A 15387-nucleotide genomic window follows, 5' to 3' on the forward strand; every position below is an offset into this window, starting at 1 on the left:
TCTTTAACTCTCTAAGTGCTTTCTCACTTTTTTTTTTTTTTTTAATTGTAGTTGATTTACAATGTTGTGTTAGTTTCTGGTGTACAGCAGAGTGATATATATAAATATATATATGTATATATATATTCTTTTTTAGATTCTTTTCCTTTAGAGTTTATTACAGGATACTGAATATAGTTCCCTGTGCTATACAGCAGGACCTTGTTGTTTATCTATTTTATATATAGTAGTTTGTATCTGCTAATCCCAAACTCCTAATTTATCCCTCCCCCACCTTTCCCCTTTGGTAACCGTAAGTTTGTTTTCTATGTCTGTGAGTCTCTTTCTGTTTTGTAAATAAGCTCATTTGTATCATTTTTTTTATATTCCATGTATAAGTGATATCATATGATATTTGTCTTTCTCTGTACTTCAGTAGTGTGATCATCTCTCAGTCCATTCATGTTGCTGCAAGTGGCATTATTTCATTCTTTTTTTTATGGCTGAGTGGTATTCCATTCTGTGATGTATGTATATCACATCTTCTTTATCCATTCATGTGTTAATGGACATTTAGGTTGCTTCTATGTCTTGGCTGTTGTAAATAGTGCTGCTGTGAAAAGGGTTTTTCTTTTTTAATTTGTTAATATGGTAAAACAAAACATCACTTGATTGTTGAGTGTTAAACCAATCTTGCATTCCTGGGATAAAGCCCACTTGGTTCTAATTTATTATCCTTTTAAATATTGTTGGATTCAATCTGCTAATATTTTGTTTAGTTTTTTTAATATCTATGTTCATGAGGAATATTGGTCTGTAGTGTTCTTTTCTTGTAATTTGTCTGATTTTGGAAATAGTGTTATGCTAGCCACAGAATAAGTTGGGAGTTATTTCCTCTTTTTTAATTTTCTAGAATTTGTTTGGTAGAATTCACCAGTGAAGCCATCTGGACCTGTAATTTTCTTTGTGGAAAGGTTTTTAACTACAAATTCAATTTCTTCCTTAGATGTAGTGCTATTCATATTATGTATTTCTTTTTGAGAAAACTTTGGTTGTTTGTGTCTATTAAGAAATGTTTCCATTTCATCTAAGTAATCAAATTTATTGGCATAAGTTTCATAATATTCCCTAATCTTTTCAATGTCTGTAAGAATCTTTGGTGATGTCCCTCTCTTATTCCTGATATTTTGTGTAATTTGTGTCTTCTCCACTCCCAGCCTTTTTTTTTTCTGATCAGTCTGGCTAAGGGTTTATCAGTTTGGTTTCATTTATTTTTCTCTGTCGTTTTGTTTTTTTCTATTTCATCATTTTTTTTTTTAAATAAATTTATTTATTTATTTATTTTTGGCTGTGTTGGGTCTTTGTTTCTGTGCGAGGACTTTCTCTAGTTGTGGAGAGCGGGGGCCACTCTTCATCGCGGTGCGCGGGCCTCTCACTGTCGCGGCCTCTCGTTGCGGAGCACAGGCTCCAGACGCGCAGGCTCAGTAGTTGTGGCTCACGGGCCTAGTTGCTCCGCGGCATGTGGGATCTTCCCAGACCAGGGCTCGAACCTGTGTCCCCTGCATTGGCAGGCAGACTGTCAACTACTGCGCCACCAGGGAAGCCCCTATTTCATCATTTTATGCTCTAAACTTTATTAATTCTTTTCTTCTGCTTACTTTGGATTTTGTTTTTTCTCCTTTTTCTAGTTTCATAACGTGGTAGCTGAAGTCACTAGTCTGAGACCTTTCTTCTTTTCTTATATAGGCACTTAATGTTATAAATTTCCCATTAAGTACCACATTAGCTGTAGCACATACATTTTGGTATGTTGTATTTCCATTTTCATTTAGTTCAAAACACTTCCTATTTCCCTTTAACCCATAAGTTATTTAGAAGTGTACTAATAGTTTCCAAATATTAGCATATTTTTCAGAAATTTGATTTCTAATTTAATTCCACTGTGATCCAAGAACATACTTTGTATGACTTAAATCTTTTCAATTTTTTAAGTCTTGTTTTATGGCCCTGAATGTGGTCCATCCTTGTACGTATTCTGTGTTCACTTGAAAGGAATATATGTTCTGTTTTTGTTGGGTCTATAAATGACCATTAGATCAAATTGGTTTATTGTACTGTTAAAGTCTTCTATGTCTTTACTGATTTTCTATTTGTTCTATCAGTTATTGAGAGAGAATGTTGAAATCTCCAACCATAATTGTAGATTTGACTGTTTCTCATTGCAGTTCTATTAGTTTTTCCTTTAGTATATATTTTGAAGCTATGTTATTAGGTGTATAAGTGGATAGGATTTTTATATATCCTATTCGTAAATCTACTGCTTTCTTGGTTTGAAATGACCTTCTTTATTTCTTGCAATATTCCTTACTCTGAAGTTTACTTTGATGTTAATATAGTCCCTCTAGCTTCCTTTTGATTACTGTTAGCATAGAATAAGCTTTTCCATTAAAAAAATTTTTTTACTGGCTTTGTTGAGATATAATTCAAATACCATACAATTCACTCATTCAAAGTATACAATTCAATGGTTTTTAAGTGTATTCAGAGGGTTGTGTCACCATCATCACCATCTAATTTTAGAACTTTTTGTCATCTGCAAAAGAAACCCATTAGCAGTCATTCCCCATCCTTTCACCCTCTCTACCCCCAGGCCAAGGCAACCACTAATCTACTTTGAGTCTCTATAGGTTTGCCTATTCTGAACATTTCATATAAATGGAATTGTATAATATGTGGGCCTTCATGACTGGTTTCTTTCTCTTAGTATTTTCTGGATTCATTCACACTATAGCAGATAATAGTGTTTCGTTTATTTTTATAACTGAATAATATTCCATTGTATGGCTAGACTACATCTTATTTATCCGTCAGTTTATGGATAAAGTTGGGTTGTTTCAGCTTTGGGGCTTATATGAATAAGGCTGCTTTTAACATTCAAATGTAAGATTTTGTGTAGATTTGTTTTCAGTTCTCTTGGGTATATATCTAGGAGTGGAATTACTGGGTTATGTGGTAACTCTGTGTTTACATTTTTAAGGAACTACTAAATTGCTTTCCACGGCAGCTGCATCATTTTACATTCCCACCAGCTATGTATAAGGGTTCTAATTTCCTACATCCTCACCAGCACTTGTTGTTGTCCATCATTTTGATTATAGCTATCCTAGTGGATGTGAAGTGATATCTCATTGTTATTTAATTCACATTTCCCTAATGACCAGTAATGCTGACCATTTTTTCATGTGTTTATGGGCCATTTGTGTACCTTCTTTAAAGAAATGTCTGGGGAGGGCTTCCCTGGTGGCGTAGTGGTTAAGAATCCACCTGCCAGTGCAGGGGACACAGGTTCAAGCCCTGGTCTGGGAAGATCCCACATGCCGTGGAGCAGCTAAGCCCGTGCGCTGCAACAACTGAGCCTGCGCTGTAGAACCCGCAAGCCACAACTACTGAGCTCACGTGCCACAACTACTGAAGCCCGCGCACCTAGAGCCCATGCTCCACAACAAGAGAAGCCACAACAGTGAGAAGCCCGAGCACCGCAACGAAGGGTAGCCCCAGCTTGCTGCAACTAGAAGGAAGCCCGCATGCAGCAACAAAGACCCAAAGCAGCCAAAAATAAATAAATAAAATTAATTAATTAATTTTTTAAAAAAGAAAAGAAATGTCTGGGGAATTCCCTGGTGATCCAGTGGTTAGGACTCTGCACTTCCACTGCAGGGAGCCCGGGTTTGATCCCTGGTCGGGGAACTAAGGTTCGGCAAGCTGCATGACAAGGCCTTAAAAAAAAAAAAAAAGTCTGTGCAAGTCCTTTGCCATTTTAAATTGGGTCTTTTTAATGTTGAATTGTAAGAGTTCTTTATGTATTCTTGATACTGGACTTTTCTTTTCTCCCATTCTGTGGGTTGTCTTTTTATCTTTTTCTTTAATTGCAGTAATCATTAATTTATTAGTAGAAAATCAGCCATAATTACCTTTAGCAAGTATTTAATCCTATAATCATTAATTTAAATCTATACATTTAAACACATTTTGATCTCTCCTGTATCGAGATAAGACATTTTTGTGACTTCCCCTTTTTTCTATTCTTCATTTACCTTACTCTGAAGTTCTTATACCTTCATTTAAAAAAATTGTGGACATAATACACATAATATAAAATATATCATCTTAACCATTTTTGAGTGTACATTAGTACATCAGTGGCATTAAGTACATTCACATTGTCGCAAGCATCACCACCATCCATCCACAGAACTCTTTTTTGTCTTGCAAAACTGTAATACTGTACTCATTAAACAATAACTTCCCATTACCTCTCTGCCAAGCCCCTGGCAACCACCATTCTACTTTCTGTTCCTATGAGTATGACTACTCCAGGTGCCTCATAGAAGTAGAATCATACAGTATTTGTCCTTTTGTGACTGGCTTATTTCACTTAGCATAATGTCCTTAAGGTTTATCCATGTTGTAGCATATGTCAGAATGCTAAATAATATTCTATTGTATGTATATACCACATCTTGTTTGTTTATTCATCCATTAATAGACACTTGAATTGCTTCTACCTTTTGGCTATTATAAATAATGCTCCTATGAACATGGGTATACAAATATCTTTTCATGTCCCTGCTTTCGATTCTTTTAGGTATATACTCAGGTGGAATTGCTGGATCATATGATAATTACATTTTTATATTTTTGAGGAACTGCCATACTATTTTCCATGCACCATTTTACATTCACACTAGCAGTGCACAAGAGTTCCAATTTCTCCACATCCTTGCCAACACTTACTATTTTCTGGCTTTTTGATAGGAGCCATCCTAATGAGTATGAGGTAGTATCTCATTGTGGTTCGATTTGCTTTTCCTTAATGATTAGTGATATTGAGCATCTTTTGATGTACTTATTGGCCATTTGTATATCTTCTTTGGAGAAATGTCTAATCAAGTCTTTTGCCCACTTTGTTAATCAGGTTGTTTGCAGTTTTTGTTGTTTACTTTCTTGATAATGTCCTGTTGTTTGAATAGGGACCACCAAAAGGATATGTCCAAGTCCTAAAGGTGTCTGTGAATGTGATCTTGTTTAGAAATAGGGTTTTTGCAGATGTAATTAAGTATCTCAAGATGAAATAATTCTGGATTTAGGGTGGGCCCTAAATACAATCATTGATGTTCTTATAAGAGAAAGGAAAGGGAGATTTGAGACAGGAGGTGAAAGCCATGTGAAGAGTAGGCAGAGATTAGAGTTATAGTGCCATAAGCCAAGGAATCCCTGGAGCCACCAGAAGCTGGAAGAGGCAAGGAAGTATTCTCCCCTAGAGCCTTTGGAGGAAGTCTGGCCCTGCTGACACCTTAATTTTGGGCTTCTGCCTTCAAAACTGTGAGAGAATAAATGTCTTTTGTTTTCAGCCACCAAGTTTGTAGTAATTTGTTAACAACAGCCCTAGGAAACTAATACAAGTCCTTTGCCACACAAAGTTTTTAAATTTTGATGAAGTCCAGTCGATCTATTTTTTCATTGATTGCTTGTGCTTTTGGTGTCATACTTAAGGAACTTGCTTAATCCAATATCACACAGATTTCCATCTATGTTTTATTATATAAGACTTTTATAGTTTTAGCCCTTACATTTAGATCTTTGATCTATTTTGAGTTAATTTTTGTGTATAGTGTGAGATAGGAGGCCGAATTAATTCTTTTACATGTGGAATCCAGTTGTCCTAGCACCATTTGTTGAAAGGCTATTCTTTCCCCTTGGAGTGGTCTTAGCACCTTTGTTGAAAATCAGTTGACCATAAATGTATGGATCTATTCCTGGACTCTCAATTGTATTCCACTGGCCTATTTATCTATTCATATGCCAGTATCATGCTCTCTTGATTAATGTGGCTACATTGTACTAACTTTTGAAATTGGAAAATGTGAGGGTTTTTTTCAAGATTATCTTGAAATTCCATATGAATATTATTAGCATCAGCTTATCCATATCTGGAAAGAAGGCAGTTGAAACTTTGATAGGCATTCTAATGAATCTCTAGATTAATTTGGGGTCTACTTCCATCTTTATTATCTTCAGTCTGTGGACATGGGATGTCTTTCCATTTATTTAGATTTTTAAAAATTTCTTTAAATAGTATTTTACAGTGTTCTGTATACAAGTCTTGCACTTCTTTGGTTAAATTTATTTCTAAGTACTTATTCTTTTTGATGAAGTTTTGAATGGAGTTGTTTTCTTAATTTCATTTTCCAACTGCTAGTTGATATTGCAATTGATATTCGTATATCAATCTTGTATCCTGCAACTTTGCTGAACACATTTATTAGTTCTAATTATTTTTTGTAGATTTTTTAGGGTTTTCTATATATCACGTGTCATCTGTGAATAGAGATGGTTTTCCTTCTTCCTTTCCAACCCAGAAGCTTTCATTTCTTTCCTTACCTAATTGCCCTGGCTAGAACCGCTAGTACAATGTTGAATAGTAGTGGAAAGCAGACATCCGTTTTTCCCCCTGATCTTGATGGGAAAACTTTCAGGTTTTCACAATTAAGAATTATATTAGCTGTGGGTTTTTCATTGATGCCCTTTATCAGAATCAAATAGTTCCCCATTATTTCTTGTTTGTTGAGTGCTTTTATCATGAAAGGGTGTTGGTTTTTGTCAAATGACTTTTCTGGGTCTATTAAGAAGATCACATTTTTCCATTATTGTATTAATATGGTGTATTACATTGGTTGGTTTTTATGTGTTGAACCAAATTTGCATTCCTGGGATAAATCCCACTTGGTCACGTATAATCCTTTAATACGCTTCTGTATTCAGTTTGTCAGTATTTTTTGTTTGATGATGATGATTAAACCTAATTATTCCAGTAAGTAAATATGTTAAAAATTGAGTAAATATTCCAATTATCAAAGAAAAATTGTCAGAGTAAATTTTCTTTTTTTTCCCCATGGTTTGAGCAAATATTGCAGTTCTGCAACAATGCTGATTTTATTTGTCAAATTTAAATTTTCCTAAACATATAGCTCTAGAATGCTCTTCTGTTTAGGTTAGATATGGGCACCATATTTAACTGTCCAATTATATTTATATATATATATATATATATTTTTTTTTTTTTACATCTTTATTGGAAGTTTGTCAGTATTTTATTGAGGATTTTTGTGTCTATAGTCATAAGAGATATTGGTCTGTAGTTTTATTTCCTTGTTATGTCTTTGTCTGGTTTTGGTATCAGGGTGATGCTGACCTCATCAAATGTTAGAAAGTGTTTGCTCCTGTTCTTTTTCTTTTTTTTTAAGAAGAGTTTGAGAAGGATGGGTCTTAATTCTTCTTTAAACATTTAGTAGAACTCATCAGTAAAGCCATCTAGTCCTGGACTTCTTTGTGGGAAGCTTTTCGATTACTAACTCAAATCTCTTTATTCATTATAGGTCAATTCAGATTTTCTGTTTCTTCTTGAGTTAGTTTTGGTGGTTTGTGTGTTTCTGGGAATTTAACCATTTCATCTACATTGTCTAATTTGTTGCTATTCACTTATTCATACTATTCCCTTATAATCCTTTTCAACCCCATAAGATCGTTAGTAGCAACTCTCTTTCATTCTTGATTTTAGTAAATTGAGTCTTCTGTCTTTTTGTATTTTTGGTCATTCTAACTAAATCTGTCAAATTTGTTGATTTTTATTTTTTTTTTAATTTATTTATTTATTTATTTTTGGCTGTGTTGGGTCTTCGTTTCTGTGCGAGGGCTTTCTCTAGTTGCAGCGAGCGGGGGCCACTCTTCATCGCGGTGCGCGGGCCTCTAACTGTTGCGGCCTCTCTTGTTGTGGAGCACAGGCTTCAGACGCACAGGCTTAGTAGTTGTGGCTCACAGGCCTAGTTGCTCCGCGGCATGTGGGATCTTCCCAGACCAGGGCTTGAACCCGTGTCCCCTTCATTAGCAGGCAGATTCTCAACCTCTGTGCCACCAGGGAAGCCCAAATTTGTTGATCTTTTTAAAGAACCAATTTTTGGTTTTGTTAAGCTGTGTTATTTTTCTGTTCTCTATTGTTTATTTCCAATTTGATGTGTATATTTCCTTACTTCTGCTTGCTTTGGATTTAGTTTGCTCTTTTATTCCAGTATCTTAAGGTGGAAGGTTTTGTTTGTTTGTTTTTTATGCCACGTGGCTTGCGGGATCTTAGTTCCCTGACTAGGGATAGAATCTGGGCCCCTAGCAGTGGAAGCACAGAGCCCTAACCACTGGACCGCCAGGGAACTCCCTTAAGGTGGAAGGTTATTGATTTGAGATCTCTTTTTTAATATAGGCACTTATAGTTATAAATTTCCTCCTGAGCACTGCTTTTGTTGCATCCCTTAAGTTTTGGTATATTGTGTTTTCTTTTATCTCAAAGTATTTTTTGATTTCCTGTGATTTCTTCTTTGACCCATTGGCTTCCCCCTCCATGTACCAACATCTGGAACAACTGTAAGGCACACCTCATTTGGTTCCCATTTCTCAGGGATTGCTGTTCTTTGTTGTCTGATGTCCAGTGTCTTGAAAACATGATTTTATATATTTTGTCCATTTCTGAGTTGTTTCAGATATGAGAACATACCTGGTCCCTGTTACTCCATCTTGGCTAGAAGTGGAAGTTGGTTTCATTTTTAACATTTAAATCTCTGACCCTTCTGGAATATGTGGAAAGTGGATCCAGTGTTATCTTTTTGCATATGGCTATGCAGTAATTCCAACTGATAAAATTTAGATCAGTAATCACTAATTTTAACATTTCATCTTTTACCCACCACTTCTTTCTTATTAATTTCTATATTCAGCTTTCTATTTTGGATTTTCTACTCTGTACCATTGTTCATTTTGTTTATTCATGTTTTAATTTTTTAATATCTGGTAAAGCTAACCTTGTTCCTCATAATAGATCTTTTTCAGGGTTCTTTTTATCATCTTGCTTGATATGCTTTCAAATAATAAATTTTATAATCACAAAGTTATAAATGCAGAGTTCTCTTGTGAAAGTTAATTTCTTAGCTCTGAAATGTCTTGTGTTCTGATTATTAAACATTAAGACATGTTAAGGGGACTTCTCCGGTGGCACAGTGGTTAAGAATCCTCCTGCCAATGCAGGGGACACAGGTTCAATCCCTGGTCTGGGAAGATCCCGCATGCCACGGAGCAACTAAGCCCATGCGCCACAACTACTGAGTGCACATACCGCAACTATTGAAGCCCGTGAGTCGCAACTACTGAGCCCACATGCTGCAACTACTGCAGCCCACGTGCCTAGAGCCCATGCTCTGCAACAAGAGAAGCCACCTCAATGAGAAGCCTGCACATTGCCACAAAGAGTAGCCCCCGCTCACCGCAACTATAGAGAAAGCCCTTGCGCAGCAACAAAGACCCAAAGCAGCCAAAAAAAAAAACAAACCTGAGACATATTAAGTATGGATCAAATCTGATGACGTTCAGGGAGAATAAGAGGGAGAAATTAAAATATAATTATATACTCAAAATTGCTCTTGGTGTCAACGGAAACAGTCTTAAAAGATATTTAAAACAAAAAGATTAGAATTAGGGCTTCCCTGGTGGTGCAGTGGTTAAGAATCCGCCTGCCAGTGCAGGGGACAAGGGTTCAAGCCCTGGTCCGGGAAGTTCCCACATGCCGCGGAACAATGAAAGCCCGTGCGCCACAACTACTGAGCCTGTGCTCTGGAGCCCAAAAGCCACAACTACTGAGTCCTCGTGCCCCAACTACTGAAGCCCGCGCACCTAGAGCCCGTGATCCGCAACAAGAGAAGCCACCGCAATGAGAAGCCCACGCACCGCAACGAAGAGTAGCCCCCGCTCACCGCAACTAGAGAAAGCACGCATGCAGCAAGGAAGACCCAACGCAGCCAAAAATAAATTAAAAAAAAAAAAAAAAAGATTAGAATTAATAAAACATTGAATTTTCTAGTTTTTTCTTTTGGAGCCTAACACACACATACACACATGTATATATACACATACATATGTATATATGTAATTAAACATTAATAAAAAAGTGATACAATGAATATTAAAAAACGAGGTAGATTTTTAGCAGGATTCCAAGGTTGTCTCATTTTTAACTTCACTTGACATTATTTTAAGTTTGCAAGTATACACATGTATTTGCCATCCTTGAACACCGTTTACTTTCAGTATGCTGGTTTAATTTTGGAGACATACATTTCTGCCAATGAACTTGGTTACTTTTATTTTATTTTTTAATTTTTTTGTTAGTGTATAGTTGATTTACAATGTTTTGTTAGTTTCAGGTGTACAGCAAAGTGAATCAGTTATACATATACATATATCCACTTTTTTTTAGATTCTTTTCCCATATAAGCCATTACAGAGTACTGAGTAGAGTTTCCTGTGCTATACAGTAGGTCCTTATTAGTTATCTGTTTTATATATAGTAGTGTGTATATGTCAATCCCAACCTCCCAGTTTATCCCTCCCCACCCCCCTTACCCCCTGGTCACCATAAGTTTGTTTTCTTTTTTTATTTTATTTTATTTATTTATTTTTGGCTATGTTGGGTCTTTGTTGCTGTGCATGGGCTTTCTCTAGTTGTGGCAAGTGGGGGCTACTCTTCATTACTCTTCATTGTGGTGCGTGGGCTTCCCAGTGTGGTGGCTTCTCTTCTTGCGGAGCACGGGCTCTAGGCGCACAGGCTTCCGTAGTTGTGGCTCACGGGCTCAGTAGTTGTAGCTCGCAGGCTCAGTAGTTGTGGCTCGTGGGCTCTAGAGCGCAGGCTCAGTAGTTGTGGCGCACGGGCTTAGTTGCTCTGTGGCACGTGGGATCTTCCCAGACCAGGGCTTGAACCTGTGTCCCCTGCATTGGCAGGCAAATTCTTAACCACCGTGCCACCAGGGAAGCCCCATAAGTTTGTTTTCTACATCTGTAACTCTATTTCTGTTTTGTAGATAAGTTCATTTGTACCCCCTTTTTTTTTAGATTCCACATATAAGCGATACCATATGATATTTGCCTTTGACTTACTTCACTCAGTATAACAATCTCTAGGTCCATCCATGTTGCTGCAAATGGCATTATTTCGTTCTTTTTTATGGCTGAGTAATATTCCATTGTATATATGTACCACATCTTCTTTATCCATTCCTCTGTTGATGGACATTTAGGTTGCTTCCATGTCCTGGCTGTTGTAAATAGTGCTGCAGTAAACACTGGGGTGCATGTATCTTTTCGAATTATGGTTTTTCCCAGATATATAAATTTGGCTACTTTTATTTTTTTTATTTTTTAAAAATTTATTTATTTATTTTTAACTTTGGCTGCACTGGGTCTTCGTTGCGACATGTGGATGCGGGCTTAGTTGCCCCACGGCATATGTGGATCTTAGCTCCCTGACTAGGGATCTAACCTGTGTCCCCTGCATTGGAAGGCGGATTCTTAACCACTGGACCACCAGGGAAGTCCCTGAACTTGGCTACTTTTAAAGTATTAGTCCTTGGGAGTTCCCTGGCAGTCTAGTGGTTGGGACTCTGCGCTTCCACTGTGGGGGGCCGGTGTTTGATCCCTGGTCAGGGAACTAAGATCCCGCAAGACATGGCATGGCCAAATAAAATAAAATAACATAATATAACATAACATAAAATAGTATTAGTCCTTGGTAGCAGAAACCATGTCTGTTTCCCTTATTTACCATTCCTTTATTTATCCCCTTATTTATCATAAAGAGCTCTTAGTGAGGGAAGATGTGGATGTAAATTTTTAAAACTAGCACTTATTAGATTTTTTTATATATTTTTTTTTAAATTTTATATATGTGTCAAATAATATTTTTAGTTTGGGAAGGTCCCTCTTCATCATCAATCATTGATTACAAATATTCTTTGAGGGAGATTTTAACAGATGCTTTAGGTAGGAAAGCAAAAATCAGACAGATTCTGCTCTCAAGTTTTTTTTTTTTTTAATCTATTTCTAGTCAGAAATACTGAAAAAAAGTGAAAAACAAAACCATAGCCAAATGAGTAAAAGAGATAGTAGCTCATATAAATTTCAAAGAAGAGATCACTGTACACCATAGTGGATCAGGAAACTTTCCTGGCCAATGTTGATTTAGGGCTAAGGTTTTGGGATATCAGTAAAACTTGGATGGATAGAAAGAAAAATGGCCTCGGGTGGGAGGGGGGGTGATGGAACAAAGGCCAGGAGCAGAACACCGCATATTGGGTTTTACATCATTGGTGTGACAAGCCTGACCTAAGGTTTTATTAAAGCAGTATTAGTGAATTAGTGGAAAGGTACTAATGACAGCTGATATTTGAGAACTTTACTCTGTGCCAACCATTGTGCTAAACATTTTACGTATTTTTATCTAAGTTAATCTTCACAAAGCTGAAGTAGATGATTTATTACTACTTTGAAAGTGAAGAAAATTACTTTTGAGGAAATTAAACTACTTGCCCAAAGTCACACTTCTAATGAGAGTCAAAGCCTAGATTCAAACTGCTTGACTTCAGAGTCTGCTCTTAAGTGCATGCAGAACTGCTATATTACATTTAAGTTGTAGAAGATCTTGAATGCCAAGCCAAGGTGATGAGACTTAATTCTTGCTCTCTAATGTATACAGTAATCATCTAGGGACCCTTTACCAAGAAATTTTTCAGCAGACTTCCTGAAATTAATCTGTTTAAAGTTGCTGGCAAATTTTGGGATCACTCAAAATGTAAACTCAATAATATTGGAGATGCTAGAATTTCAGTGCTAAAAGCAAAAAGCCACCTTTCAGAAGACTGGAATGTGAGACTTTCTTTCTGTATTAGGCAACACTGGACTATGGAATGTATTCTCGAGAAGAAGAACTATTGAGAGAAAGAAAACGCATCGGAACAGTTGGAATTGCTTCTTATGATTATCACCAAGGAAGTGGAACATTTCTGTTTCAAGCTGGTAGTGGAATTTATCACGTAAAAGATGGAGGGCCACAAGGATTTACTGTAAGTTGATGTTACTACTTGATAAATCTGTTTTTGGGTCCTAAAGTTATTTGTGTCCAAATCAGAAAGGTAATTAAACAAACTAAAAAATTCTTTTCACCAATTGTTTACTACTGATTTAGTAGTAAAGAAAACAAGAAATATGGGTATTAATTTCCAATTTTAAGAGTTAATAATTTTTTCAGTGACATTAGTATACAATTTTTTAAATGCTAAAAATACTTGCTGTGTAGGAAGAATTAGTAAAGGGCATCAGTGCCATTTTTTGAGTAAGTGCTGAGGTGGATTTTCAAAGATAATGATATCACAGGGCAATCCCTCTTTGGTTCCCCTAAAAGCTTGATTCATCTCAGTAAATGGTTTTAAATGTTTGATTTTATTCTAGGCAATTTTAATGTGATATCAGAACTATTCTTCTGATAGAATTCTGATGATTCTAGCTTTCATTATATTTTTATGAGCAAATTATTTTATACTGGTAAAATTAATTAGAAATATTTAATAAGTGAAATAGTCAAATAAGTGTTTAATAAAAGCATGTAACAAACGATAATTACTCTGTTTAAACAGGTTTGGACAACAGAATTTATGAAGTGCTCTTATTTTGTCTTTATTTCTGCTCCTGTTATGCTTAGCTTATTAATTCATAGAAAAAAAATGAGTCCTTTCTTATAAGTTAAGGCATATGAAAGTACATTTTTCTGGAGAGCAGTTATTATAGTTGATATTGTACTTGGGATTATTATTCCTTTTATAGGAAGGGTGCTGGTAAACAAATATGTATCAGCCTGATACTTGCCTTTAAATGTTGTTTACTTTTCTAGCAACAACCCTTACGGCCCAATTTAGTGGAGACTAGTTGTCCCAACATTCGGATGGATCCAAAATTATGCCCAGCTGATCCAGACTGGATTGCTTTTATACATAGCAATGATATATGGATATCCAACATTGTAACGAGAGAAGAAAGGAGGCTTACTTATGTGCACAATGGTAATTCAAGTTCTTCAAATCTACTTTCCTGAAAAGTATTTTTAAAATTTAATTTGCTTTTGCTTACATTTTCCAATTGAAGCATGCTGGGTGATCTTTATATTTTAAACTTAAATCTTTAAAATGAAAAAGGACAAAAGTACAGTGGATAACTGGTATGTACCACCTATATAATGCTCCCTTGTTTTAAGGGTCATTTTCAGACAGCACAACAGTAGCACCTCTGACCTGATTGTTCTTTTAGCCTAATAAGACTACCAGAATTTCCCCCAAAACTGTTCTTTTTTTAAAATTTTTTTAATTTGTATTTTTGGTTGTGTAGAGTCTTAGTTGTGGCACACGGGATCTTCGTTGCAGCATGCGGGATCTTTCGTTGCAGTGCTCGGGCTCTTCGTTGCGGTGCACAGGCTTCTCTCTAGTTGTGACGTGCGGGTTCTCTCTCTAGTTGTGGTGAGCAGGCTCCAAAGCGCATGGGGTCTGTAGTTTGCGGCTCACGGGCTCAGTTGCCCTGCGGCATGTGGGATCTTAGTTCCCCGACCGCGGATTGAACCTGCGTCTCCTGCATTGAAAGGCAGATTCTTTACCACTGGACCACCAGGGAAGTCCCAAAACTGTTCTGATTAAAATAAAATTTAATTTAAAAAATTAATCTTGTTTTTAGGAAAACAAACAGAAAAATCTAGTACACACTATAAGAACTACCTAAAAATTTGTCTCCCCTTTTTGCAGAGCCTGCTTAGTTATTTTGTCATAATAGGAAAAATAAAACTTTCTGTATTGTGGAAGTATTTAATTTTTATTGAAGTGACTATAATAATGCTAAGCAGTACTGAAAGCACAGAAAAGACGTGTATGTTTTTCTCCAAAGCTTTTATACAAATGAAAGATGGGAAATAGTGTACTTCTTCTTTTTTTTTTTTTTGAACATGTGAAATATACCATTTTTTAAAAATTTTAATTAATTAATTTTTGGGGGGCTGCATTGGATCTTTGTTGCTGCACGCGGGTTTTCTCTAGTTGTAGTGCGTGGGCTTTCTCTAGTTGTAGTGAGCGGGGGCTACTCTTCATTGCGGTGCACAGGCTTCTCGTTGCAGAGCACAGGCTCTAGGCGTGCAGGTTTCAGTAGTCGTGGCTCACAGGTCTAGAGCACAGGCTCAGTAGTTCTGGCGCGCGGGCTTAGTTGCTCTGCAGCATGTGGGATCTTCCTGGACCAGGGATCAAACCCATGTCCCCTGCATTGGCAGGTGGATTCTTAACCACTGCGCCACCAGGGAAGCCCTAAGTGTGTGTTTAGATAGAAAGGTAGGTAGAGAGTAAGCAACATTACTCTTACCCCTCTTATTCACAGTAGGTTTCCAAATGAAAGTCCCCTTTGGGGTGGGTGTAGTCAGTTGGCATGTGCATTTGTTTATTCTCTGCCTCC

At 36.6% G+C, this 15387-nt stretch overlaps 1 protein-coding gene across 1 annotated transcript in view; it reads left to right on the forward strand.

The window, feature by feature from the left end:
* Positions 1 to 15387, forward strand: part of DPP8 (dipeptidyl peptidase 8) — a 65691-nt gene that overhangs the window by 20889 nt on the left and 29415 nt on the right. Inside the window, 2 exon segments of the mRNA XM_036841984.1 lie at positions 12798 to 12971; positions 13796 to 13964. Of these exon segments, the coding sequence (XP_036697879.1) occupies positions 12798 to 12971; positions 13796 to 13964 (343 nt within the window).

This window comes from Balaenoptera musculus, chromosome 2, assembly GCF_009873245.2.
Source record: "Balaenoptera musculus isolate JJ_BM4_2016_0621 chromosome 2, mBalMus1.pri.v3, whole genome shotgun sequence".
Lineage (NCBI taxonomy): Eukaryota > Metazoa > Chordata > Mammalia > Artiodactyla > Balaenopteridae > Balaenoptera > Balaenoptera musculus.